At 38.8% G+C, this 23,698-nt stretch overlaps 3 protein-coding genes across 4 annotated transcripts; 2 read left to right on the top strand and 1 right to left on the bottom strand.

The window, feature by feature from the left end:
* Window positions 1–669: 669 nt before the first annotated feature.
* On the bottom strand, window positions 670–3,834 carry emc8 (ER membrane protein complex subunit 8). The gene is made up of 5 exons (XM_058630284.1): window positions 3,305–3,834; window positions 2,909–2,985; window positions 2,730–2,799; window positions 1,937–2,031; window positions 670–1,750 (listed from the first exon to the last, which is right to left on the bottom strand). Exons 1-5 carry the CDS (start codon window positions 3,509–3,511, stop codon window positions 1,591–1,593), a joined length of 609 nt encoding a protein of 202 aa, XP_058486267.1. The 5' UTR covers window positions 3,512–3,834; the 3' UTR covers window positions 670–1,590.
* An 872-nt stretch (window positions 3,835–4,706) lies between these two features.
* On the top strand, window positions 4,707–7,624 carry LOC131459137 (cytochrome c oxidase subunit 4 isoform 1, mitochondrial). 2 transcript variants are annotated; one of them, XM_058628597.1, is made up of 5 exons: window positions 4,707–4,793; window positions 5,515–5,600; window positions 6,700–6,864; window positions 7,028–7,159; window positions 7,315–7,624. In XM_058628597.1, exons 2-5 carry the CDS (start codon window positions 5,516–5,518, stop codon window positions 7,449–7,451), a joined length of 519 nt encoding a protein of 172 aa, XP_058484580.1. In that variant the 5' UTR covers window positions 4,707–4,793; window position 5,515; the 3' UTR covers window positions 7,452–7,624. The 2 variants fall into 2 exon arrangements, with proteins under 2 accessions (XP_058484580.1, XP_058484581.1); XM_058628598.1 differs by having other exon boundaries at window positions 4,712–4,797.
* An 892-nt stretch (window positions 7,625–8,516) lies between these two features.
* On the top strand, window positions 8,517–23,101 carry dusp22a (dual specificity phosphatase 22a). Its single transcript, XM_058630425.1, has 7 exons — window positions 8,517–9,296; window positions 10,668–10,701; window positions 11,468–11,550; window positions 13,059–13,108; window positions 16,915–16,989; window positions 17,379–17,550; window positions 22,344–23,101. Exons 1-7 carry the CDS (start codon window positions 9,276–9,278, stop codon window positions 22,533–22,535), a joined length of 627 nt encoding a protein of 208 aa, XP_058486408.1. The 5' UTR covers window positions 8,517–9,275; the 3' UTR covers window positions 22,536–23,101.
* The last annotated feature ends 597 nt before the right edge of the window (window positions 23,102–23,698 follow it).

The raw sequence follows: 23,698 nt of genomic DNA, 5'->3' as shown, positions 1-23,698 counted from the left end.
TCTTCTTGTTTATTTTGCATTTTCCATTAGGGATAGTTTTTAGTACCTGCTCTGGCAAACTTCTAAGAGTCATGAGCGCGACGTCCGACACAACAATCAAACCCATCAATGAACTGTAGATCAGTTAAAAATACTTAAAAAATACATGCGTTGATCTCCAACATTTAGCAAGAAAATTTCACCTGTATAGTTAAACACAGATGTGTGAGAATGTGGGAAATGATGTATTAGTGGTGCCTGCCCCACGGGTGTGCAGTAGGTGCCCTTTTAGTTTTTACCTCTGCTGTTGTCTGTGCATGCCACTGGTCTCAAATAAACAATTTTATTTTGCGGTAAATTAGCATGTAGATCAGTCACTTCAGAAAGTGTTGATTTGGTTGAACATTTATTACATTATTATTACATGCAAACAACTGATTTTATGTATATATACCATATTATTGTATTATTATAACACAATTATATTTGTCTCCTTCACGTCTTTTAAAATACATTTACTTTATCATGAATTATGTCATGCAAACTGAGAGCTATTGATTAAACTATATGTGTAATTATGTTGCATATTCTCAATATTTGAGAGCAAACAACTGTACAACAAATTATATTTAGTTATTGTTTGTTTTTTAACACCAAAGTAAACCAAAAACCGTCAGCCTTGGAGCCAAATTGTGTTCAAACTTTTATTAACATCAGTATAAGACGTACGTCAAAACAAAAAATAATTTATTAATCACATTAAATTTGTATAAGGACTTGAATATTTCTAAACATTTTACATTCAGCTTATAAGGTTCCTGAAAATGTAGTTTCTACTATTATTGAAGTAATTAGCTCTTACTGTTTCATTCTAATCTCAAATACAAAACTGCATCTGTATCATTACCTTACTTATAAAATAGAATTAGTCAAGTTATAAACACTATTACCTACTATTTTTAGAGCAAATTGCCAATATTGAGCTAAATTATTGACATGTATGCATCAATAATGTAAAGGTTAATCCTCTTGAATCAATCCTCCTTTTGTTATTGCCGATCTTTATCTACAGACAAACTCTATAAAAAAAAACTAATGTTTGCATCTCTCTGGTTCACTTTTGTTAATGTATGGTTTTAATTCAACTTTCGACACTTCTGTGAACTGTGTCTGCTTCAGGGTTCAAAACACATACAAATTTGATAAAGAGCATTGTAATTCATTTCTTATATCAGCAACTGACAATCTTTATTTTTTAACTTCTTGAAATTCAGGACTCAATCTCTCTATGGCTATCAGCTGTAAAGTCTCACAGGGAAAAAATAGATCAAATACTCTAGAATTTAATTTGAAGCATTGTGTTCAAAGCCAAAACTGGCTCTATCATCTGCAGCATCACCTTGAATAGGTGGAAATACAGTATGTAAGCTATGCACGTAATGGTACTTGTCCTTGGCCACACTTGTAAGCTCTCCACAAGTTCCCATAATTGTGGGGGCCTTTCAATAGAGCAAAGACAAAATATTCAGCATCATGCATGCTGAAATGGCAGCAATGTGTGTGTGTGTGTGTGTGTGTGTGTGTCTTGGGCTCTCTTAAAGGAGGGTATTATTAGCAGAGATCCAGGACAGACTTGTTGATCACAGGGTTGGTCCAGTCGTTCCTTAGATCATCCAAGTGATTGTCAAAGTCAATCAAATTCTCGTAGGATCTGCCCTCTAGCAGCGCTGATGTGATCTTCTGTGCTTCGTTCCAATCTTCGAAAGACTCACTGGAAGAAATACAAAATGGCCTAAATGTAGGTCAACACTGTTTTTGACGAGTACAGTCAATTGATAAAATATATTTACATCATCATAGCTGTTTTATTTATTTTTATATATATATATATATTTTTTTTTTTTTTCTGATAATACACAGCCCTTACAAGTTTGAATTAGGAAGCTCACACACTTACGGTGTTACGTCTCTGCTTTTCCACTTGTTTTCATGGTGATCATAGATGTGCACAATCGGCTCAAAACAACTAACTGTTAATCGACCGCTGTCCACCTGAGGGGGAGAAAGTGAAGAAATAAAAAAAAAACAAAAAAAACTTTGTAGATCATGTAGCAACCATTTCCTTGGTTCAAAGAACTGGTATGTGCAGCATAATGTCATTAGTCCACAGCCCAGTTTTACATGTTTGCAGAAAAAACACATTCATTTTCTCTGTAGCTTATCATTTATTATGATATAAGCCGGTTTGTTCATGCATCTAGCTTATCACACTTAATTTTAAGATATTTTTAATTTATTATAGCACAGACTGTTCAGAGTCTGGGTGTCAATACAATATTCATTTTTTATATCCAGTGAGGCAGCAAAATAAAACCTGCTAGACAAGCTACATGAAGTTGATAGTTCTCTATGTTTGTGTATTAAAATAAGATAAACCAGTTGATGCCTGAAAGGCAAGAACAACATGTGTTGAACTTTAATTAGGAAGAAGATAAATGTTTGCATATCAGTTGATGCCCCCAGAAACTTTTTATTTTTCCTCCAAGGAAGTCGGAACCTTCTTATTGTCCAAAACATTTCCGAGGAGGTGAATTAGAAAGTATATGGAAGCTTGAACTGGTGTGAAAACAGTTGGCGTACTCTGGTTTTTGTCCAGCACCTAGTGTGTGTGCTTTGTTATAATCAGAACAAATCTATTTATGTTACTTGATTTAATTGACAATAGCGTGTAAAACCATCAGTATAGTTACCATAACAATTGCTGCTTCAATGAAGTTCTCGCAAATCCTGGCAGCTACTTTTTCTGCTACTTGGTTGGGTCTGCAAGAGAGAGGGTGAAACATGAAATCCACCAAATTATAGGGAAGTTTGGACTGTGGTTTAAAACAGGTTGTCATTTGGGTCTAAGAGTAAGTTTAATTTTCTGTACCTTGGATCCTTTGTGCGTTCATTGGCTTGATAATATCCAGCAATAACATAGTTGTTTTCTTTGCACCAAGTGTCAATCTGAAATGGGATGAGATGTGAAGCCAACAGAACAGAACTATTTTGATTACACTTATCATTGTGAAAGCTTTGTAGGGCCAGTTTGTGTATATCTCAATAATTACATGTAATTCTAATACTTAACACTCACAAACAAAGAATAAATGAATAACATAAACAAAATAAAGTTAAGATTCCTGCCTTATTCATTCAGCTTTACAAACAAGAGCCAACCAAAAGGCAATTTGGTGGAGACAAAAACCCAATAAGCTTAACTTTTGTTTAAGGTCAGTCTAAAAATCCAGTGACCGCGCACCTGGTGTATTTTAAGGGTACTTACCAGAGTTAAGGCTACTTCCAGCATTGGTGCCAGAGCCAGGGTACCGTGAAACAGGGGCACACAGTCCACGCACAGGACACTGTGGCTGTCTTTTTTCTTCTCCTTCGTCTTTTCTGCCACCAGCAACCCATTCACCGCGCAGTGAGGATACTTGGCGGCGTGTAGGAGCATTTTACAGTACGCCTGGCTTGTCAGCTGAATAGGCATGTTTATATGTCAACCTGCAGCAGGATCAGTGAGGGTAAAAACGGACTGCCAGACTTTCTCTGAGTGGCTTCACGTTGAGGAGGGACTGCTGCCTGCTAATGCTAGCTGTCGTCACTTATCATGCCGACAGAAAAGTAGATATCCTCCTCTGCGTGTCGTCTTAACGCCGCCGTATGTCGTCGAAGCTCAGTCTCCTTGTGCGCACATGCAAATATTCACAGTCACAACATTGTAGTAATGCTAGGAATAATTACTGGCACGAGAGCTAATCTCACTTCCACCTTCCACTCGTTTCTGTAGCGCCGGTGGTGCCGTAAATTAGACCGTGAAGTCGTAAAACTGAGCTCATTTTCCGTCTTCCCTTTTTCCCCACCAGGCCCATACACCGCCTCACCCTCAAATTGTTATCTATCTATCTATCTATCTATCTATAAAACATATCTGAGACATAATGTGCAAGAACTGAATAATATAATTAACAATATACAGTATACAAACAGTAATAAGTGAACTAAAATAAGCGAACTGAACCCTTCTATATACATTTGAATGTATATTTTTTTATTTCTACCTCTGACCTGTATTTATTCATTTCTGTGAAACTAAACGTCACTGATAGGACTCTGTATTCCCAACAGCAGTTGTACAATCACTCTTCTCTTTATTCAGCTTTAATGACATTAATAATACACCTCTTTTTTTTACAACAAAAGGACGAGTGATGAAAAATGCAAACAAATAAGAACAGACAGAAAAAATAAGATTATAAGTAAGTTCTGTCCAAAAAAATGTAATGTATGTATGTTTTGTAAACATTCATAGTCTGAATGGTTTTTGTATCCATCCTTTTGGTGGTTCAAAATAAAGTTTAATTTCATTTTAAACTGGGTGGTGTTTTTCTTCCAGACCGTTCACACGTATAAATATGAGAATTTTTATGTTAAATGTTTAAATAAAGTAAGACAGCTTACAAAGAAAACCTCAAAACAATGTTTCACATTGACCCAAGGGAGTTTATAGAACACGTACATATTTGTTTCCGTGTCAGTATTACAGAACACAATAGATTCAGACAGGTCATCTAATTTTTTTTAAAGATGGTATATAAATTAAATGTAGAATTGTAATATTCACAAGCGTTTTTATTGACCAACGTCCGTTTTGCTTTTATCCTTGTTTAACCCTAACCGTAAACCTGAGTGTAGCCCTACGTAAATTGCGTATTTCCGCTTTCACCGGTACGTCCTTCCTTTGAGAGTGTAGCTGGACAGAGCGAGGAAGAGTAAGTAGGTTGAATTTATTTCATAAAGTGTATGGTTTTAACCCGATTGAAATACACAGCACATTACCTCAAACCTATGCAGTGAGTTTATACGTACTCCACCTGTGATGCGAAATTGCAGTTTTAGAAGAAATAAACCAAGATGTACGAGTGACTTTGTCGGCGGAGATGGGGAGGGAGCTAGGTGGGGCTAATGCACCGGCTACATGTCGTTGGCATCTAATACCACATTCGGGAGGGCAGACAAAACACATCACTTGTTCGTATAATTAGAAAGTATTAATCAACGTGTCGATAACGAACTATACACTCGTGTCCTGAACAAACTGTTGTTTCTGTGATATTTTTTGTATGGCCGCTATGACCTTGTGTCAGAAGCTAACATTAGCGTAGCATTGCGGTGTAGCGCCAGGTAACGTAGTTTCGGTTGTAAAACGACGCACATATTAATGGCGAATAAGCCGTTATTTTGGGTAAATCACGTAAACCAATATCCAATTTAGTAATTGCGTCAATATTTTAAGAGCTTATAGATAGCGGGCGACAGCCTTGTCAGTTGAGCACACAAAGGGGCAGCGGAAGCGAAGACGTCAACACAAAGAGCAAGATGTCATTCATAACCCGAGAAGTCGTTTGCTTTAGAGCGAAGTAGAATGTTTACATGCATTGATGAAATTGTGAATTTTTTTAAATGATATGTTTTCTATGACTTAAATTCCAGAATGCTGGCCACCAGAGCCCTCAGAGCCCTCAATCTCGTTGGCAAACGTGCCATCTCTACATCTGTCTGTGTACGAGGTGGACATGGTAAATATCACTTTAAATGACAAATGAGTGTTTTCACATTTTTCGCTTGTGTCCTGTGTAGATGTTGTTGAAAGCACTATTATGTGACTTAAAGGTGATCGTGAGATTTCTTGGAAGCTAAGTAGCCAGGTGAAAATTTCATACACCGCAGAATGTAAAATTTACAATGCCCAACATTTGAGGCATATGAAAAATAACACTCACTCCCTGTGATATTTTTTTTTGTGTGTGTGTTAATGTTTAACTGCATATACTCGCCACTGAAGGACATTTGGCAGTTTGGCACTCTGCCGAAGTTAATTTGAAGAATTTTGATTTATTGCTCAAGTACTTTGACTTAAAGTTGTACTCTTTCTGTACCTGTATGCTATCATTATTATAATGCATATGTATAACAGCAGTTCACAAAGTACTTTGACATTAAAGTGCATTATCAGAAGACTGTTTTTTTACATTGACTGTATGTGCTGAATGCTGTGTGTATATTAAGATCAAGGTCAGGCTGTGAAAACTCAGTCAAACACCACACCTGCTAATTCCAGGGGATGGTAAATACTCTGCTAAATCAAGGCAATGAGCCTTGTAGTCCGTAGTTAACCTCCAGAGCAGGTTATGGTTAGTGTCATTAACTAAGAAAAAGTTGTTAGACGAGGACAAACAAAAACATTAATATTTATGCATTATGAAATATATATTAGTGTTTCTTGCCAAAAGAGTTCTCAGGATAACTTTTTTTCCTTTTGATAATTATTGCAGAAACTAAAGATATTTAAAGACAAATGTTGGGTCTTTAGTGAAAGTAGAAGAAACAGTAATATGGGTTTTTTTCATCTCTGTTTGCACTGCGCATACATTTAACTATTGTGATAGTGCAGTTGAAGAAAATATTAGGCCGAAGAAACATCTTCATGTCTTGGAATACATATTTCTATAAAGGGCTGGCATAACATTGAACTCCAATTTCATGTATTTTTGTTCATGCTCCACTCTACAGTGCCTGTAATTTGAGTTTGACATAATAAAGTCACTCTTCAAGCATGCCACCACTTTATTATCTCCACAAATTATCTCATGTCATGTCCTGTGTTTTGACCTGCAGGTGTTGCCAAGGCGGAGGACTACTCTCTGCCTGCCTACATTGACAGCCAGGTTGTCCCCCTCCCAGAAATCCGCTATGTGCAGAGTCTGAGCGCAGACCAGATGTCCCTGAAGGAGAAGGAGAAGGGCATCTGGGCTTCTCTCTCTGATGAGGAAAAGATTGCATGTAAGACCGTACAACATTGCACTACACTATTCTGACATGCACCTGTATCTCTCTTTTAATCAAACTCATTTTTTATTTTGTCCATCTAATAATATCAAGTTGTCTTTTGTTTTTTCCTAAACTTTCATATTTTAACACTTGGCTTTGTGTTTCCAATGGTCAGTGTACCGCATCAGCTTCAAAGAGAGCTTTGCAGAGATGTCTCAGGAATCGGCAGAGTGGAAAACTGTGGTTGGAGGGGTGTTTTTCTTTGTGGGCTTTACTGGCCTGATTGTTTTCTGGCAGAGAAAATATGGTAAGTCAGAAAATGGTGATATGCTTGCTAAATATACTTAAGACTTAAGGTATTGCTTTATTCATTTTCCACAAGTGTAGGCTCAGAGAAACATAAGGCACTGCATTTCCAGACTATTAGGCTTGCTATTGATATGTGCTTTTGTCTGTTTGTAGTGTATGGACCAGTCCCACACACATTTGATGCCGAGTACAAAGAAAAGGAGCTACAGAGGATGCTGGACATGAGAATGAACCCAGTGCAGGGCATCTCCTCCAAGTGGGACTATGAAACGAAGCAGTGGAAAAAATAAAGCACCAAGAGGACCATAACACATACTTGAAAGTAGACCAACTCAAAGATACATGATAACATTCATTTCTGTACATCTCTATTGTCCACATTACCTCAGATTGTGCATTTGGAAGACCTCTTCCTCTTAAGGTCGTTATGTATTATAGAAATAAGAATAAAGTTTAAAACAAATCATTGAGTTGTGGTTTTAATTTTGTGAATGGTGAATGTATGACTGTTTAATGTTTATGTAGTATGTGCACAGTCAACCTTAGCTCATTCCAGCCTGGCTAGAGTTAGCGATCATTAGACATAGCTAAACTCAAGTAGAAGTTGAAGTCAATTCCAGCTGGAACTGTTCACTTAAGCCTGGATAAATGTAGCCATTTTGATCAAATATCCTCCAGTACACAAATGCTTAAAAACAAAACAATTGGCATAAACTAGTCCTAGTGTTTGGATGGATGTGATGTGTAATAATGCCAGCGATGTCAAATCAGACATACAGATCCTTTATATTGCATGTGCACATATGCATGTTGTAGTGTAAGCAATTCCGTTATCAACTGAACAATATACAACAAACGGACAAGATAATTACAGCACATGGAACAAGACCAATTATAAATGAAAAAATGAGGTGCCAAAACCAATACTGGGACACATTCATTGGCGGTATTTTGGTAAGAGTATTAAGAATGTTCACTTGTTAAATGTGTTTTTTTAAGTAAATTGGGTATAATGACTTTGATGATTTTAAAATTCGTTTCAACAAAAAAGAGCCTGTGATTCACAGGATGATTAAATGCGTCTTCTTGGTGAACATTTTTCATCATTTAACATCTGAAAGGCTGAGATCATGAACATAATTCGCAGAGACAGGAAAGGGGAGACTTTGAATCTGTCGATAAACTGAGCAAAAAGAGATTTAAGGTATGTATATATGTTGTGCTTAAAATGTACTTCCTTAGATCTGTTCGAAGAACGAAGTCATTAATTCCAGTTTACGTTTACTGACCTACGTTAAAACGCTCGTTTGGCCACAGTTGCGTTCGTCTGTTGTTGAAGGTGAATCCTGAGCCGAGGGCGACTCATTGCTGTGACGTCACTTACCGGATGACGCCGCAGTTGTTTCACGTCAAAACAATCCGGAAGACGGAAGTGTCGAAACTGTCGCCGCGGAACTAAAGCCGCTTTTTGTGCCTAATCGGGACACACCTCCATTTATTCCATTTTAAAACTTCTCATTCTGATTAATTTCTAAATGTAATGTAAATATTTGCATTTTAGCTCAATACCTTCCAGGTCATGTGACCTAATGGCTTGAAATGAGTGCAGGACCATAGTACTACACTGCCTTTTCCGGACAGCTCTCGTTTTATTCAATTTGAATACTTCTCATATGTACATTTTTTAATGTAAATGTTAGCATTTAAACTGTAATTTGTTGGTGGTCCCTAGTTAAGAGCGATGGGTCAGACATTGAACAAGCCGTAGTCGTGCAGCTATCCCTGGGTGGAAACGGAGGAGGGTGCCGCTAGATCTGGAGCGAATGTCCGTTGAATATCCAACCTTAAACTAATGTCACCGCGGTCCTGAAACTACTGGTGCCTACAACTACTGTCTCCGACATTGCAGGTGCCTCCTTCTCGTGGCGTTAGCGCTTTGTAGTTAATGCTGCTGAATAATAATAATATTGCCGGACGTATCGTAACGAGTGAGTTGGAGGTTTCCGCCCCGGAGTGTGAGTCCTGCCTCGTGTTTTAGATTTAAAGTCCATGCAAACATCGCAGCAGTTGAACACAGTAAAGTGCTGCTGCTCATCGTGGGCTGATCAGTCATCATGGGCAATGGAATGAACAAGGTTGGTATTGGTTGTGTCTTAAGTGTTTGGTCATGTATGTGTTGTTGTCACGACGTTGTTTTGGTGCTCTGATCCTGATGGAAAATAAATGCTACAATGAATGCACTTTCAGAAGTTCACACGCCTTTTCAGTTACCTCAGCACAACAAATTGTACTGATGATGTTTGGAAAGCTACTTAAAATTTAAAAAAGACCAGGTTTTACTGCCTAAAAGCAGTACAACAAATGCTCATTTACCTTTGCTCTAATAAACAATCAATATATGACTACAGCATTGTTTAGGACAGTGTTTCCCAAAGCCTTTTATTTGGAAACCCACATTTTTAAGATAACGAACCATTACAACCCATTGTACATTATGCATAATGTTTCTATTTTTTATAATTTTACTTTGATATGTAAACTAACCCTTCCATTTGATTAAAATCCATGATCCATGGGAGCTTTGGGGTCCTGCCCCTCTGTGAGGTGGGGTGTAGTTGTCCTGTTTCTCTGGTCGTGCTCTGGATTGTCTTGGTGTGGTCTCAGGGATTGGGGTATGTGGCAGGATGCCAGTCAGGAAGCTGGCATCCTGGATGGGTGGACACTCCCGCCTCACCTCTTATGAGTCATGACCCTCAAAAGGCATTCTGGGTGGGGGTGTCTGTGACACCCCAGGAGTGCTGCAGTGAGCCATGGTCTGTTCCCTCCTTGCTGGTAGCTAATGTTGGGATCGTGGCCTATTAGGCATTGCAGGTTCAGGCATGTCGGACCTTGGGATCTACCTGTGGGGGATTTGCCCCAAACTGGCTCGGTGGCATGTCATCTCTGTCCCCCTGGAGCTCCCCTGTTTTGTTTTTTTTGGGGCGGGGGGGGGGGGGGGGGGGCTCCATGAACCTCTGCTGATTCCCCTTTGCGGGTGTGATGTGTGTTTATCCCTGGGATGTGTGGCCAGGGTGGGACTTTGAGGTAAAAAAAAGAGGTTCATGGAAAAGTCCCAGGGTCCAGGGACTTTGGACTAACCTTTGTCCGTGGTTCTATCATCTGTTATCATCTGGCCCTAAATGTTTACTATTTACTAATATTTAAAAGTGTCACTCACGTTTAGTTGTTAGGCCACTGCTGCAAGTTTGAAAAGAAAGATAAAAAACAGCTGAACTTACAGTCTATGAAATAACTTATTGTTTAGGCTTAATGATACAATTCTCCTATACTGTATATGTTTAAGTTTTGACATCTCATTTTACTGCAGCACACGTTGCTTTTGCTTAAGCCCTTAATTCCCATCTGCTTCAACCCTCGGAACATTTGTTCCTCTCAAGTAAAACATTTGTTTTTATGAAGCTGTACTGTAATGAATATGTAACATGTCTGTGACTGCTCCTTCACAGGTTGTCGATGGGCTTTACCTTGGGAATATAAGAGGTGAGACAAACATGATGTTAAGCGATATGATGCACACGGTGAAACTGGGTCGGGATTGTGTTTCAGTTCAAAACACACAAGGTCACAATGATAAAAACGTTAAACGTTAGGTGGAAGATTGTAACAGATTACAGTCTGATTGTATGTACTGCTTTATTTTAAACATTTCATCTTGACCATATTTACTGTGAATGGTTTTCAATTCAAGTGACTTACCTTATATTATCTATTTATATTGTAGGGTAATATTTGACACAGCATAGATAAGTCTCATTTTGTCCCACTACTTATCCTTGCTAGTTTTTATATGTATTGTAAATCAAGTTGTTTGAATTAGTGGATTTAACCTAAGATGTTGTGTTTTGGTTTGTAAACAGTGACTAATTACCACCAGAGTCATAAAATATCACAATATGTTGTTTTTCTGTCAGTTTCTCATCCACAGAAATCAGTTAAGAATATTGAAAATATCCACTTCATAGTTCAGTCCCTTTCTGCCTAATGTGGCATGTGCAGCCCTCTATCTTTAGCTGCCACCATGATGCCTTCGCATGATGGCACAAGCATACATGTTATAAATAGTTCAATTGACAGGAACAAGTGACCTGAGGACGAGATAATGTTGCAGGGCAGTGGTTCAGAGCCGACTGACCTGCCTCTGCAGCAGCTTACAATATAACTGCTCCGAGCTACTGTTGTGTTTGCTTAGTGACAAATTCATCAATACGTGTCTGGTGCATCATCTTCCTCTGTCTCCTTGTCCCAGATGCAGAAAACAGAGGAAGCCTGTCTAAGAACGGCATCACCCACATCTTGTCGGTGTACAACAATGCTAGGCCTGTCTTTGAGGTCAGTGGATATCATAGGCTGGCTGGTATTTTGCTATGTCTTCACATCAATGTTATTAATAAAACCAGTGTTCCCAAAGTAAGTTGACCGGTGATCATTGTGCTTCAAATATGTGATGTATTGTGACGGCCACCTGGGGGCAGCGGTGAGTTATTGTTGGAGCATGGAAAGTTTTGTGGCTGAAAGGGACAGTTTGACTTCTGTATCACAAGTGTGCCGAGGGACAGGCACTAATAATCAGAATTCTTGTGAAAGTCCTTAAAACTCTCAAATCTGGTGTGAATGTTTTATTCTTTATTAAGTTCAGTGGGTTTTAGGGGCAGCCCATAGCCAAGTGCAAAGAGAAGTTGGCTTGTGACCGAAGGGTGGCCGGTTTGAGTCTCCATTAAGTGAAGGGCTTGGATAGTCCTGAGCAAGGTACCCAATCCCCGTTGGTCCTTGTTAGTTGGACACTCTAAATTGACCCGTACTCCTTGTGCCCAGATAAATGTAAGGGTTGCGTGAAGAAGGGCATAAAAATCTCTGCTAAATCAAATGCGTGGATCATCCACTGTGGCGACACCTAGAGAGGGAGCAACCAAAAGACAAAAACAATGAAAACGGCAGTGCCCACCACAGACATTCATACATATAGTAGCTGAAAATAATTTGTGACAGAATTCCTTACTGTCCAGGTGTTGGAAATTACACATTACATTTAAAAAAAGGGCACATTTTGGAACATCTACAATAAACATCTACACTGCCTCCAGATTCCTGTTACTTCCTGTTCATACACATCAAGATAAAAAACAAAAAAAAACTGCTCTGGTTGCCTGACTTTGAGAATCTATGAGGAACAAGGGCTCTAGTGAGATAGGAGGTGTAACAGGTGCTTATCTTCAAAACACCATCCATCTCTACTGTTAATCTTTTGGGGGTCGCAGAGAAGCTAGCGCCGATCCCAGCTGATACTGAGGAACAGGCAGGGTTAGTTTAGATCTCTGAGCTACAATACAATAATAAAAGTATTATGTCATAATCCAGTTTCAAATGTATATTATATTTATTTGTATTGACCATTGCATGATAGCACTAGTGAACCAAAATAATGAAAAACTGCTCAAATCCCTTTTCATTCCTGAAACAATGTATTTGTGTTTTGTCTTTATTTAGTCTGTTTAACCATTTCCATCATTGATCTTCAGCAATATCAAAAACTACTTCCATTAGCAAGTAAAACATCATCTGTATTTAATATTGTATCCACAAGCTGATCAGGGCTTGAACTTTGTCATTTAATCACCTAAATTGAAGATGTTTGCTATTACTGTTACACCCTCTGTAAACCAATAAAACTTCTCTTGATCCTTATAATCGACATGATTCTGTATACACAATAAGTACAGTTTCTTAATTCATTTTACCATCAATCTACACAATTTGACAGATAACAGTCTGATACAACATGCCTGCTCTGTTTTCCTGAACTTTTGTTTCAGCTGTATTATTTTTCACATGTTTTTCAGGACATGACGTATCTTTGTATTCATGCAGCCGATGCCTCCAGCCAGAACCTGTGAGTAAACACACACACACACACACACACGGACATTTCGATATTCTGTTGCTGCTTATACGTCAAATTTAAAATGCCCTCGTCCATGTGAATTTCTGAAGACGTGATGAGTCATGCAGTTTGATTTCAACACCGTTAGCCACCAGATTGTGCTCCCAGGGTGTGACAAACACACAAACCGTCACATGTTTTTATGAAGTGTTGACAAAAACCATTTGAATGATCCGTTTTTCTATCGTATAATATACTGTGTCTTAATTTAACAGTTTAATATACTGTGCTGTATGTAGTATATGTTTGTGTGAGAGGGAGAGAGAGACTGACTCAGTGTTGAGAGAGGCATGAGCTGCCCCTCCACCCTTGCAGTGGCCACTAACACGACACGTTAGTCATAGCATTTATTTTCAATTCTATGTCGTGTCTTCCACCTCACGCAACACTATAGCTGTGGTAACTCTGGATTAAACGCTTTGAACAAAGTCACCAAACAAAAGTATCTGTCACTGGCTGCAGGTTGAGCATAATTCCGAAGAGCATTGTTGTGACCTGCAACATGTTAATTTGAGTTTGTTATGGTTCCTTCACTGGTTTTGTACACACGTCGTTCTCCACTACTGGCGGGTCAAAGTCTGCACTGGCAAAGATGTGTAAAAAGATGTAGGATGAGTGGAAAAAAAAATCAATGACCTTGTCAGTGATTGATTGACAAGATCAGCAGAAACACTAAGACCTATTATCTTCCTTTAAAACACTACTCAACCTCCAACAGACACTTGCATCTGAGCTTGTTATATCTGCCTCCCTTCCTGAAAAACTCTCAACATCAGGTGACAATTCTCTAAACTACTACAGCTCACAGTCTTAGTTCATTGGGAGATGAAGAAATACACTTAGGACTGATAGATGTTATGCTTTTCAGACCCGAGTTAATCTTAACTACTGCTTGTTCACACTTTATGTGTACTGGTCCCCTTTCCACCAACCTCATCCAGACCAAATCCTCCATCATTGTGCCATAAATGCGTCTCTGGCTTCAAGAACATTCCCAGCTGCATCTAAAGATGCTCAGGTAACACGTGAAAGCCTATGCTCAACTTTGCACTAGTTCAAAACATGTGAACTGTCAAACTTTCATTGCTAAGTGCCTACTGAACGAATGTGTGGTGGCAGTGTCATGAACTGGGGAGGTCTGGATTCAGCAATGTTATGTCCAAAAAAATCAAAATCAATTGACCAAAATGACAATACCAGGATTCAGTTTTTAAAGAATGTCTTGGGGAACATCCATCCATCTTCTACCGCTTTATCCTCCACACGAGGGTCGGGGGGGGAGCTGTTCCAATCTCAGCTGACATAGGGCGATAGGTCTCAGGGAATGTGATCCACGAATTTCACCCATAGATTTGCCAGAGTCCAGACCTTAACGTTATTGAGAATCTTTGGGATGTCTGGAGAAGACTCAACACAGTGGTCTAACTCCAGCGCAAGTGTTCACCTCACTCCTGCTACAGATCCGCGGTTATCGCTAGCCTCATCTACTCCAGTGCTCCGTCAGTGGGGCCTCCCTTTGTGCACAGTGACCACCACACTGATCATCTGCAGAAAAGAGCTACAAAAAAAATGAAGTAAATTACCTCCAGAGCAACTTTTGGGTCTTCTCTGTGTCTCCCACCTCATGTCTTCTAACATCACCTCCTCACTTAACTCCTCTAACACCCTTCACCAAAGTTCAATATCTGTACCGTACTGAAGATTTAGTATTGTCCCTGACTTGCTTTGTGGAGAAGCGTTTCCCAAAAGTTAGTAAGTGAAATGGTTACTTTACCTGCTTATGACATACTAGTAGTAGATTAGCACATGTGACATGTTAGCTGGTTAACATCAGCCTTGGTATTAACCGGATAAGGTCACATTTCCTTTGGGCCGTTCCATTATGCTTGGTAAAATGAATAATGCAGAGGGATGGCCTTCATACTGTAACATAGACTTATGAAATGTTGACGGTTTTGGCTTGGATGTGAATTTGCTGTTGCTTGTGGAAAAGAGAAGCAGAACAGGGCTATGAAATAAATTCTCAGTAAATGAGAATTGAGGTTTAGTGCTTCAGTGGTTGGATTTGCTGATTGGGTTGGTTGGAGGTGTTTGACCTCCACTGTTGCAATCAAGCGTCTTCCCTCAGGCAGTACAGGAAGGAAACTTTAGTGTGACATCTGGCTGTTGGCCTCGACCACCCAGTGCTTTAATAAACCCCTTCTCTGTCACAATCACTGGTCTGACTGACAGGAGTGTTGAGGCCAACTGCCGCCCCACCCGGCGCGTGATGGCCCCTCCCATGGGTAAGGTCCAAGAGTGGGGACCAATGATGTGAATGTGTAAAAAATAAAAAAGATTTTGCCTTAAATTGCTACTATTACGAGAGCATGTGCAAACTTTAAACAAGAGGTCAGAAACATTCATGTGATTGAGAAGTGTGGCCTGGGTTTATTGCAGCGGATGCACGAGCCATGAATCTCAAAATGACATGTGCATTTGTGCAATCTGCTTTTTAACCACGTTGTATTTAATATTTCTTTTGCTAGGACTTCTTAAAACCTAAAATAACATAATCAGGGACAGGGTTTTACAAATTAGCATTGGTTTATAAATCCCGTACGTAATACACCTCTTGTTTTTAGCCTCATCCCCGACAAATATAACCAAATAGAATTAAAAAACAGCACGCTGCAGAAATGCAAAAGCTCCGTTTGTAGCTGTAGCTCATTAGCTGATTTTTATTTTATTAGTGTAGTGTGTCTAGATTCGGCTGGTCACAACCGCAAATCTATGTCACAAGGTAATTTTTTTTTTTGCATATTAAACAAGATGGCCGGAAACCTCTGTGCTCGGAAGGCAGACCAAAGTGCTGAGGAGACATCTTTTGAGGAGGAGATTGGATCTCAGGAAGGAGCAAAAAAGAAAAAGTGGCAGTCAGTCTATTTTAGCCCCCGTCTGTTATTCTGTCTGCTGTTGAGTAACCAGCATCTGCTCCTCAGGAGACGGTGCTATCAGCCATGTAGTTCTTGGTTATGCAAAATACAGTCAGTATCAGTGTTTCCTGACGAGCAGGAGCTTAGAGAAGCAGTTCTACAATATACATTTTGTCACTGTGTTTAAGGATCTTTTTTTTTGGCATCTGTGTGAGTAATAACGTCTAAGTCTGAAGAGGCATGACGTAAACATGAATGATCCACAATAAGAAAGTACCACTTCTACGAATGCTGAAAACTAAAGTCATTTTTTCGCACAGATAAAAATGGGGTCACTTACTTCCTTTGTCTGTCACTACTGCCTCCGTTCTGGTCTACCACAAACTCTTTGTTTGAGCAGACCAGACATGTTTCTCACATGACAGTTTGATGTGGTTTAAAGAAAACTACTTGTTGACATGTGTTGTCACATAAAATGAATCAAAATCTTGACTATATTTGACACGTACTTGCAGTTTCTGCACAAATGTGGGGCCTACATTTCTCATATCCTATTCAAACCTGGAACAGTTTATTACAGTTTTAGAAATCTATTTTTACATACAGTTAGGGCTTCAAGTTTCAATTCAAGGTGTCCTTTCTCAGATCCCATTTAGGGTTGCTTCATTTTTGAAGTCTGCAAACAGTACACTATTTAAAGGCTACTTTCCAAATGAATGATATGCTTGAAAACACTGTAATATCTTCCAAACTGCATGCCGAGTAACCTTCAGAGTTGTGTCAGTTTCGGCGGAACGTGAAAGTGCTTTGAACTGTTTGTGTCTTTTGTTTTCTTCTCAGATCACAGCATTTTAAAGAATGCATCAGCTTCATCCATGAATGTCGCCTAAATGGTGGATCTTGCCTCGTTCACTGGTAGGTTTCTTTCCGGAAGCCAAGTATTTGCCTGTATAACCGACAGCAAGTGAATCATCAGGTGCCCCTGCCTGTGTTTGTCGTGCATGACTGGCAAAATCCCAACAATGTCTCAACCTGAACTCTCCTGACGTTATCTGCCGCTGAAAAGCACCTTAGGTGCGGGCTAAATTATACTAAATTCAAAGGGATTCTTTATATGTGTTTCTGAGTCACATTCACTTGACAAAAATGGGTTTGTGCGGTCACAGCAACCACAAAATTCTCAAAGGTTCATTGTTGGGTCCATGTGAAACTTGAAGAAACTCCCTCCAGGTACAGAGGCAAAGAAATGAGTGTTAATGGTCCAGTGACCAAAGTGACGCAATGTTCCCTGTGTTGCTGTGTAGCCTGGCAGGTGTGTCTCGCAGCACCACCATGGTGGTGGCCTACCTGATGACTGTGACGCCGTACAGCTGGGAGGAGTGCTTGTCTGCCGTAAAGGCTGTTCGCTCCTTTGTCGGCCCAAACGATGGCTTCCAGCAGCAGCTGCAGGAGTTCCAGGAGACACAAGTCTCAGAGGTACACACACATATTTGATGTTACACAATGACACACACACAGGGTACCCACAGGAAGATTCAGGTCCCCTTTTTTTTTTTCACCTCCGTGACATTTTGTACTTCTAACTCACTTTGACAGACATTATGTGCGTGCACAGGAGCTTACAGGATATGGTGCGTACAGCCATCACACTGCATATGCAGTCTGTGGTGAACCTCTCAACCGTTAATTGTGGTTCTCCTGTTGTCATGGAACGTGATTTTCCTGAGAGTTGAATAATGGTTTGTGTGTGTTTTCCAAACCAAAATCAAATGTCAAATGTAGCATATCACATGACTGTAGACATAAACCTGCCAGTGTAAACAGGAGGCGGGGACTTCTGTTGGGAAACCAATGACAAGGTGAAATTGAATTGATCTGTTTAAATAGACGAGTCATGCTATATAATAACTAGCCAAGATACAAATATAAGTAACATGTCATCATTTTAAATGAAATTAACGGTTGGTGTAGTAAGAAGACTTGCTACACCAACCAGTTGTAACAAGGGCCTTTCTGCATGGAGTTTCCTCCCACAGTCCAAAAACATGCAATATGGGGATTAGGTGAATTGGACACACTAAATTGACCATAGGTGTGAGAGTGGACGGTTGTTTGTGTCCCTGTGATGGACTGGCGATCTGTCCAGGGTGTAACCTCGCCTTTTGCCCTATGTCAGCTGAGAGGATAAAGCAGTAGAGGATGGATGGATGGATGGATGAACCAGAAGCATATTCAAACTTCTCCATATTATGGGCTTTTTTTTATAAACACCCCATGTTCTGAGCTGCCATAGTCTTGAAAAGCCCCTGCACATCATGCAAGGAGAAAGAAAACAAGTGGTGAATCATATTCAATGAGAAAAAAACTATAAAGGTTTTTTGATTTTTCATTTTTTAGGGCACCATCATGCACACAGCTGTGTGTGTGTGTGAGAAACAAATAACTTAATAATTAGACTAGCGAGGAGCGTTTTTGAGTATGTAATGCACGAGCATGCACACTCTCACACAAAGATCTCCCTAAGACAAACATGTTGCTTTCATTGACCTCCTTTCACTGTGAATTCTATCTCCAGTTAAACAAGAAGTGGATTCAATTTTCTGTTTTGTGTCAGTGTTTTGATTTACATACAGCATATATCTACACCACTGTGGCTCTTTTTCTATTTTTTATTCAACTGAATGACTATATTTTAAAAATGCTGATTCAGGCCTTTACAGATTAGTAGCTGTTCTCAAGTATTAATCATAATCTCACTTTTTAGGGAGTTAGGACATTTATTTCTTTCTTTTTTTTTTTACTTCAAGTCTTCAAACCGTCTCCATAGCAAAGAAACTGCTATGGTGACGGTTTGCTAGGGGATGTTTTGTATGAAGACAGTGTTTTTAAATGTTTGTGACTTTGTACAATTTTGCGGCATTTTTCATTATTAAGTGAGCGTGTGATTACATAACGATTGCACTGATCCAACCATTGAATAAAGAAGGGGAACTATGGTGGGGGGGGGTTTACTTGGATTGCATCAGGTTAGAACTGCTTATCACGTGTTCAGCATTACTGTCAGGGAATTGCAACATAACATGACTGGGAAAAAAAAAATATATAATTGTTTGTTGCTCACTGATTTCGAGGATTTTATGGGAAATGGGTCTGTTGTCGGCCGTGTTTTTACTGTGTTCTTTTATTTTGGTAAGCCTGGGAGAAAGTGAGGAATAACAATGCTGTTATTTGGTTAATAATACAGCTGTGACACAACTGGTTTCTGCCACATAGGTGCAACTGGGAGTGATCCTTAACTTAAAATTTACATTCTCAAAATCTTATTCATCACAGCCTAAAATATTTCTGTTTTTTATTTATTTTTTATTTATTTGACCTTGATTTAACCAGGTAAGTCAGATGATTTGTAGATGATTCCAGTCGTATGCTGCAGAAAACTAAAAGGGATGAGCAGTGTGTAGTGAATGAGCAAAGATAAGCTGAAGTTTTACCAGTTTGTTTTCTAAATGAACATAACACCTATGTGTTTCTCTGCAATATGAAGAGAGCATCAATTGACCAGGGAATATAGACTGCAGTGGTGAGTGTTAAAGAGAACCCCGGTAACGAATGGAATGGTGCGTGATACATCAATTTCTTGAGGGGAAATTATATTACTGTCATTTTAACCAGAAACTTTTTAGCTGAGCGTGTTCATGAGGATTTGTTATGATAAATGAAACCAATTCTAGATTTGACATTAAAAAGATGTCTTAAATCATGCCTCTGGTCAATACACAAGACTATAAGATCACGTAGTTCAATTCTCAGGCAGAAAATCCATACATTATCCATGACAATCCATCCTCGTAAATGTAACTATTTGCAAAGAAACTGTGAACTGATTAAAAAAAAGAAAAAAAGCTATTTATTTATTTCCAATAACCTCTCAAGGCCTACTCGCAGTACCTTCATGGCCCACACATTAGGAATTTTAGGAACATGAGGGTCGCGGGGATGAGCTTGTGCCATCTCAGCTGACATGGCGCGAAAGGCGGGGTACATTTGTCCCCAGGGGGCAATTCAAGGCACATAAGGCAGTCAAGAAACATAAAACAAGTCAACTAAGTTCTGAGAAGTCAAAATAAAAGTCACTGCCATAAATCATGACGAACGATCCGTCTCCCATGACTTACAGTTTGCTTCTCCTTTCGTTTAACCTTGTTGTTGTTGATCTAGTGTTGCAGCGTATTGTGGTTTGTGTTGACGTAACGTTAGAAAGGTATAGGAAAGCATAGCTGCTCTGTGGTAAACGTAACAAGCACAAGTGGTTTTAGTAAGTATTTCCATTGTAACAGTGAACTCCCCCTAAATAGAGATTTCCCAGTTACACCTGGGCATTATTGTAGTGTAGTTCTTCTCGTGGACATTGCAAATAAAACTTAATTTTCTTTAAAAGATATTGATATCACACACATTTGAGGCTTCTACAGAAGCACATTACATTGTTTCCACAATCCTATGGCTTGTGTTGAGTTGAGACTAAGTGGTTACAATATTTTGGATCCATTTGGAAAGTAAATGGGATATTACACTGTATGAACCTAAGTCTCAACTTTAAAATTACACCATGAGCAAATTCCGGACAATAATGACATATAAATAAAAACACTTTTGTCATATTTGTCATATATTTTTATATTTTTATTTTCAACCACTCTGTGTGGACAACTCGAATGGCCTTTGACATGAATAACTTATTTTTAAAGATGACAGAACACCTGACGTACGAGTTGTCTTTTATATTGTTCTTCATTGATCTTATGAGTCAGGGTTGTACTGTTTTTGCCTTTTTAGTTGCCAGTGAGAACATTCATTTTTTAGGAAGATGAATGTATCACTTTCAGAGTGACTTTCACTTCATTGTTTTCATTTTTCTTTTTTGGGAAAGAATCAGATATTACACAAAATAATTCCTGGACATCTTTTTTTGCGAAATTGTCCTTACTCGCTCCTTGTACCAGCTCCTCTCTTTGAACTGTCACAGAAAACCCAGTCTATGTTTAATTATAATACATTAATTAGAACAACATTAGTATTTAACTATGTACAGTCTTATACTCCTCTGTTCACTGGCAACATTTATTTAGCTGTATGTGATCATCTTGTCTTTTCTGTAACACTTTTTTTTTTCAGTAATTTGACCATTAAGACCTCAAACATCAAAACTGGAATTTTTTTGTGTGAATAACTGAAAATGAAAAAGAGTCATTTTTGTTGAGAGTCATTTGTAATCTCCCTCAAAACCCTCTCTCTTTCTGCACTTTACTGCGGAGATAAAAAAGTACCATGTGTCAAAATGACAACTTCAATAATAATAATTGTTGAAGCAAAAACAGTATGATAAAATTAATATCTACATTTTAAAGAGTTTAAATATATACATAAATATATATGAGGTTTTTTTTTATATTCTACTATATGTATAACACTTAATATATTATATAAACAATAGAAATGACACAAAGCAAAAGTAGTAACGTAATGTCGGCAAAGTTGAAAAACCACTATCGTGATGCAAGTCTGGAGCTTCCTTTTTGTCCACCTATAAAGGCAAGAAATGTCTTTTTTTGTCTGTTAATCTCATCGTCATGACAACGGTGACAAAACGGATGACAAACTTGTCACGATGACTCATTCAGGGCACCAGTGTGTGCAGCGACGCGTTTGGATGGGAAATTAAAGCGTTAATGTGAGAAATCGCTAAAAGCGTCGCTTCCACGACAACTCTCTCCTTCTAAAGCAGAATTGGAGTGAAAGAGTGAGTGAAGGGAAAATCCAGAGTCGCAGGCATTTGTGTGAGCTGGAATGTCAGGAGGTGAATCATGAGAAGTGTTTCACTAAAGGTCCTCTGTGTCCTGCCGTCTCCTCTCCTGCCACAGTGGTGAAATTTAGTATCCATGTATGGTGTTTTTATTGGATGGTAGCAAAAGTAGACATTTTCTTGTTTCTTGTTTGCTTGAGTTTGCATGTTCTCCCTGTGTCTGCGTTCTTCACTTTCATCCCACAGTCCAAAAAACATGCAGATTTGGGATTGGCACCAGCGCCCCCCAACTTAACTTGATATTAAGGGAATTGGGGCCTGCATGTGGCTCATGGGCCGTGAGTTTGAGACCTCTGACGTAGACCAAACAGAGGCAGAATAATAACAGGATCAAAAGTTACACCCTGCGGCTTCAATACAATGATGTGATGTTTTTTTTTTTTTTTGTCTCTCTTCCTGCCTTCAGTACCGAGCTTGGTTACGCTCCACTTTCCGCCCCGGTCCGTTTCATGACGCGGAGCAGGTGGCTGCTCTGCTGACCCAGTACACGGAGCAGCAGACGAGCCAGAGGAGAGGAGCAGACCAGCGCTGGATAAATCGAGAAGTAGATGTCTGTACTCTGCCTTCTGACCCGGATGATTTTGAAGGCAGCAGCTGAGACATGTGGGCTCCGGCCACCATGCCAAAGTCCTGCCAAAATCTGTCTGGAATAACGGCAGCAGCTATTACTGTGTCGTCAAATCCAAATCAACCTCTTGAGTGATATCACTAAGTTTAAGGCCTTTAAATAACACTGAAAGCATAGAAAGAAACGTATACTCATGTATAAGCTAAGCCTATTTCCTTTCCTCCTACATTACTCACTTTTAGGCAACGGGGGGTTGATTTAGATATTGACCCACAGACTTGTGTTCACTACCAGTACCTCCCATGCTCTTTGAAAAGAGTATAGTTACAACAGTAAAGATACAACAGGGGTTTCAGTGCTCACAGACGCCTTACTTTAATCACCTCAGCACCTTAGCCATGATGAATACACTATACTTCCATGTGATCACTTTAATGTTCAGCTAGTTGTAGCCTTTAATATTTCACTGATCAATACTATCTTGAAGAAACATTTTGCCATAATAATAACTTAGATTTATGAAGTTTCCAGACACAGAACATATACATATTATATGTAAAAAAATAAATAAATATATATATATATATATATACATATATACACACATACATATATATATATATATACATACATATATATTTTTATATATATATACATACACGTATATATGTATATATATATATGTATATTAGTATAGTTACAACAGTAACTATACTCTATACAGTGTATTTACTGTGTGTATATATGTATATATATATACATATATATATATATATATATATATATATATATATATATATACACACAGTAAAAAACACCATCACTGTGGTGTCATTAGCAGAATCACTCCATCCGTCCATCCATCCATCCATTCATCCACTAAACTGATTATATAGAGCCTTTTCCAGCTGACAGTGGGCAGGAGTCAACATTCATACTAACCATCTGTGACCAGACTAGCGTTTAAACTTCTAAACAGAAGTTATTTAAACAAAATAAATAAATATGCTTCCGTAACAACTCACTTGAATACGTTTATCCCGACCATTTGCGTACACTTGGCTTGTGCGTGCTAGTGTAAACAGGAAGTAGATTTACAGTAAAATAGTAAAGTAGTCAATAGTAAAAACAGGGCTTTGATTTGTTAAGCTGACAATAAAATGAAAGTAAAAGTGTCCACAGCATTTGGTAAC

This window comes from Solea solea, chromosome 5, assembly GCF_958295425.1.
Source record: "Solea solea chromosome 5, fSolSol10.1, whole genome shotgun sequence".
Lineage (NCBI taxonomy): Eukaryota > Metazoa > Chordata > Actinopteri > Pleuronectiformes > Soleidae > Solea > Solea solea.
Note: the sequence above shows the minus strand (reverse complement) of the source record. Positions and strands in the feature narration are given on the sequence as shown.

Excerpts from the sequence above, each read along its gene's own strand:
- emc8 (XM_058630284.1), bottom strand. The coding sequence starts at position 3,511 with ATGCCTATTCAGCTGACAAGCCAGGCGTACTGTAAAATGCTCCTACAC. Across the intron at positions 2,986-3,304 it reads TGGAAGTAGCCTTAACTCTG|ATTGACACTTGGTGCAAAGA; the intron begins GTAAGTACCCTT and ends ATCCCATTTCAG. Across the intron at positions 2,800-2,908 it reads GAACGCACAAAGGATCCAAG|ACCCAACCAAGTAGCAGAAA; the intron begins GTACAGAAAATT and ends TCTCTCTTGCAG.
- LOC131459137 (XM_058628597.1), top strand. The coding sequence starts at position 5,516 with ATGCTGGCCACCAGAGCCCTCAGAGCCCTCAATCTCGTTGGCAAACGT. Across the intron at positions 5,601-6,699 it reads CTGTGTACGAGGTGGACATG|GTGTTGCCAAGGCGGAGGAC; the intron begins GTAAATATCACT and ends TTTGACCTGCAG. Across the intron at positions 6,865-7,027 it reads TGATGAGGAAAAGATTGCAT|TGTACCGCATCAGCTTCAAA; the intron begins GTAAGACCGTAC and ends TCCAATGGTCAG.
- dusp22a (XM_058630425.1), top strand. The coding sequence starts at position 9,276 with ATGGGCAATGGAATGAACAAG. Across the intron at positions 10,702-11,467 it reads TTACCTTGGGAATATAAGAG|ATGCAGAAAACAGAGGAAGC; the intron begins GTGAGACAAACA and ends TCCTTGTCCCAG. Across the intron at positions 13,109-16,914 it reads GATGCCTCCAGCCAGAACCT|ATCACAGCATTTTAAAGAAT; the intron begins GTGAGTAAACAC and ends TTTTCTTCTCAG.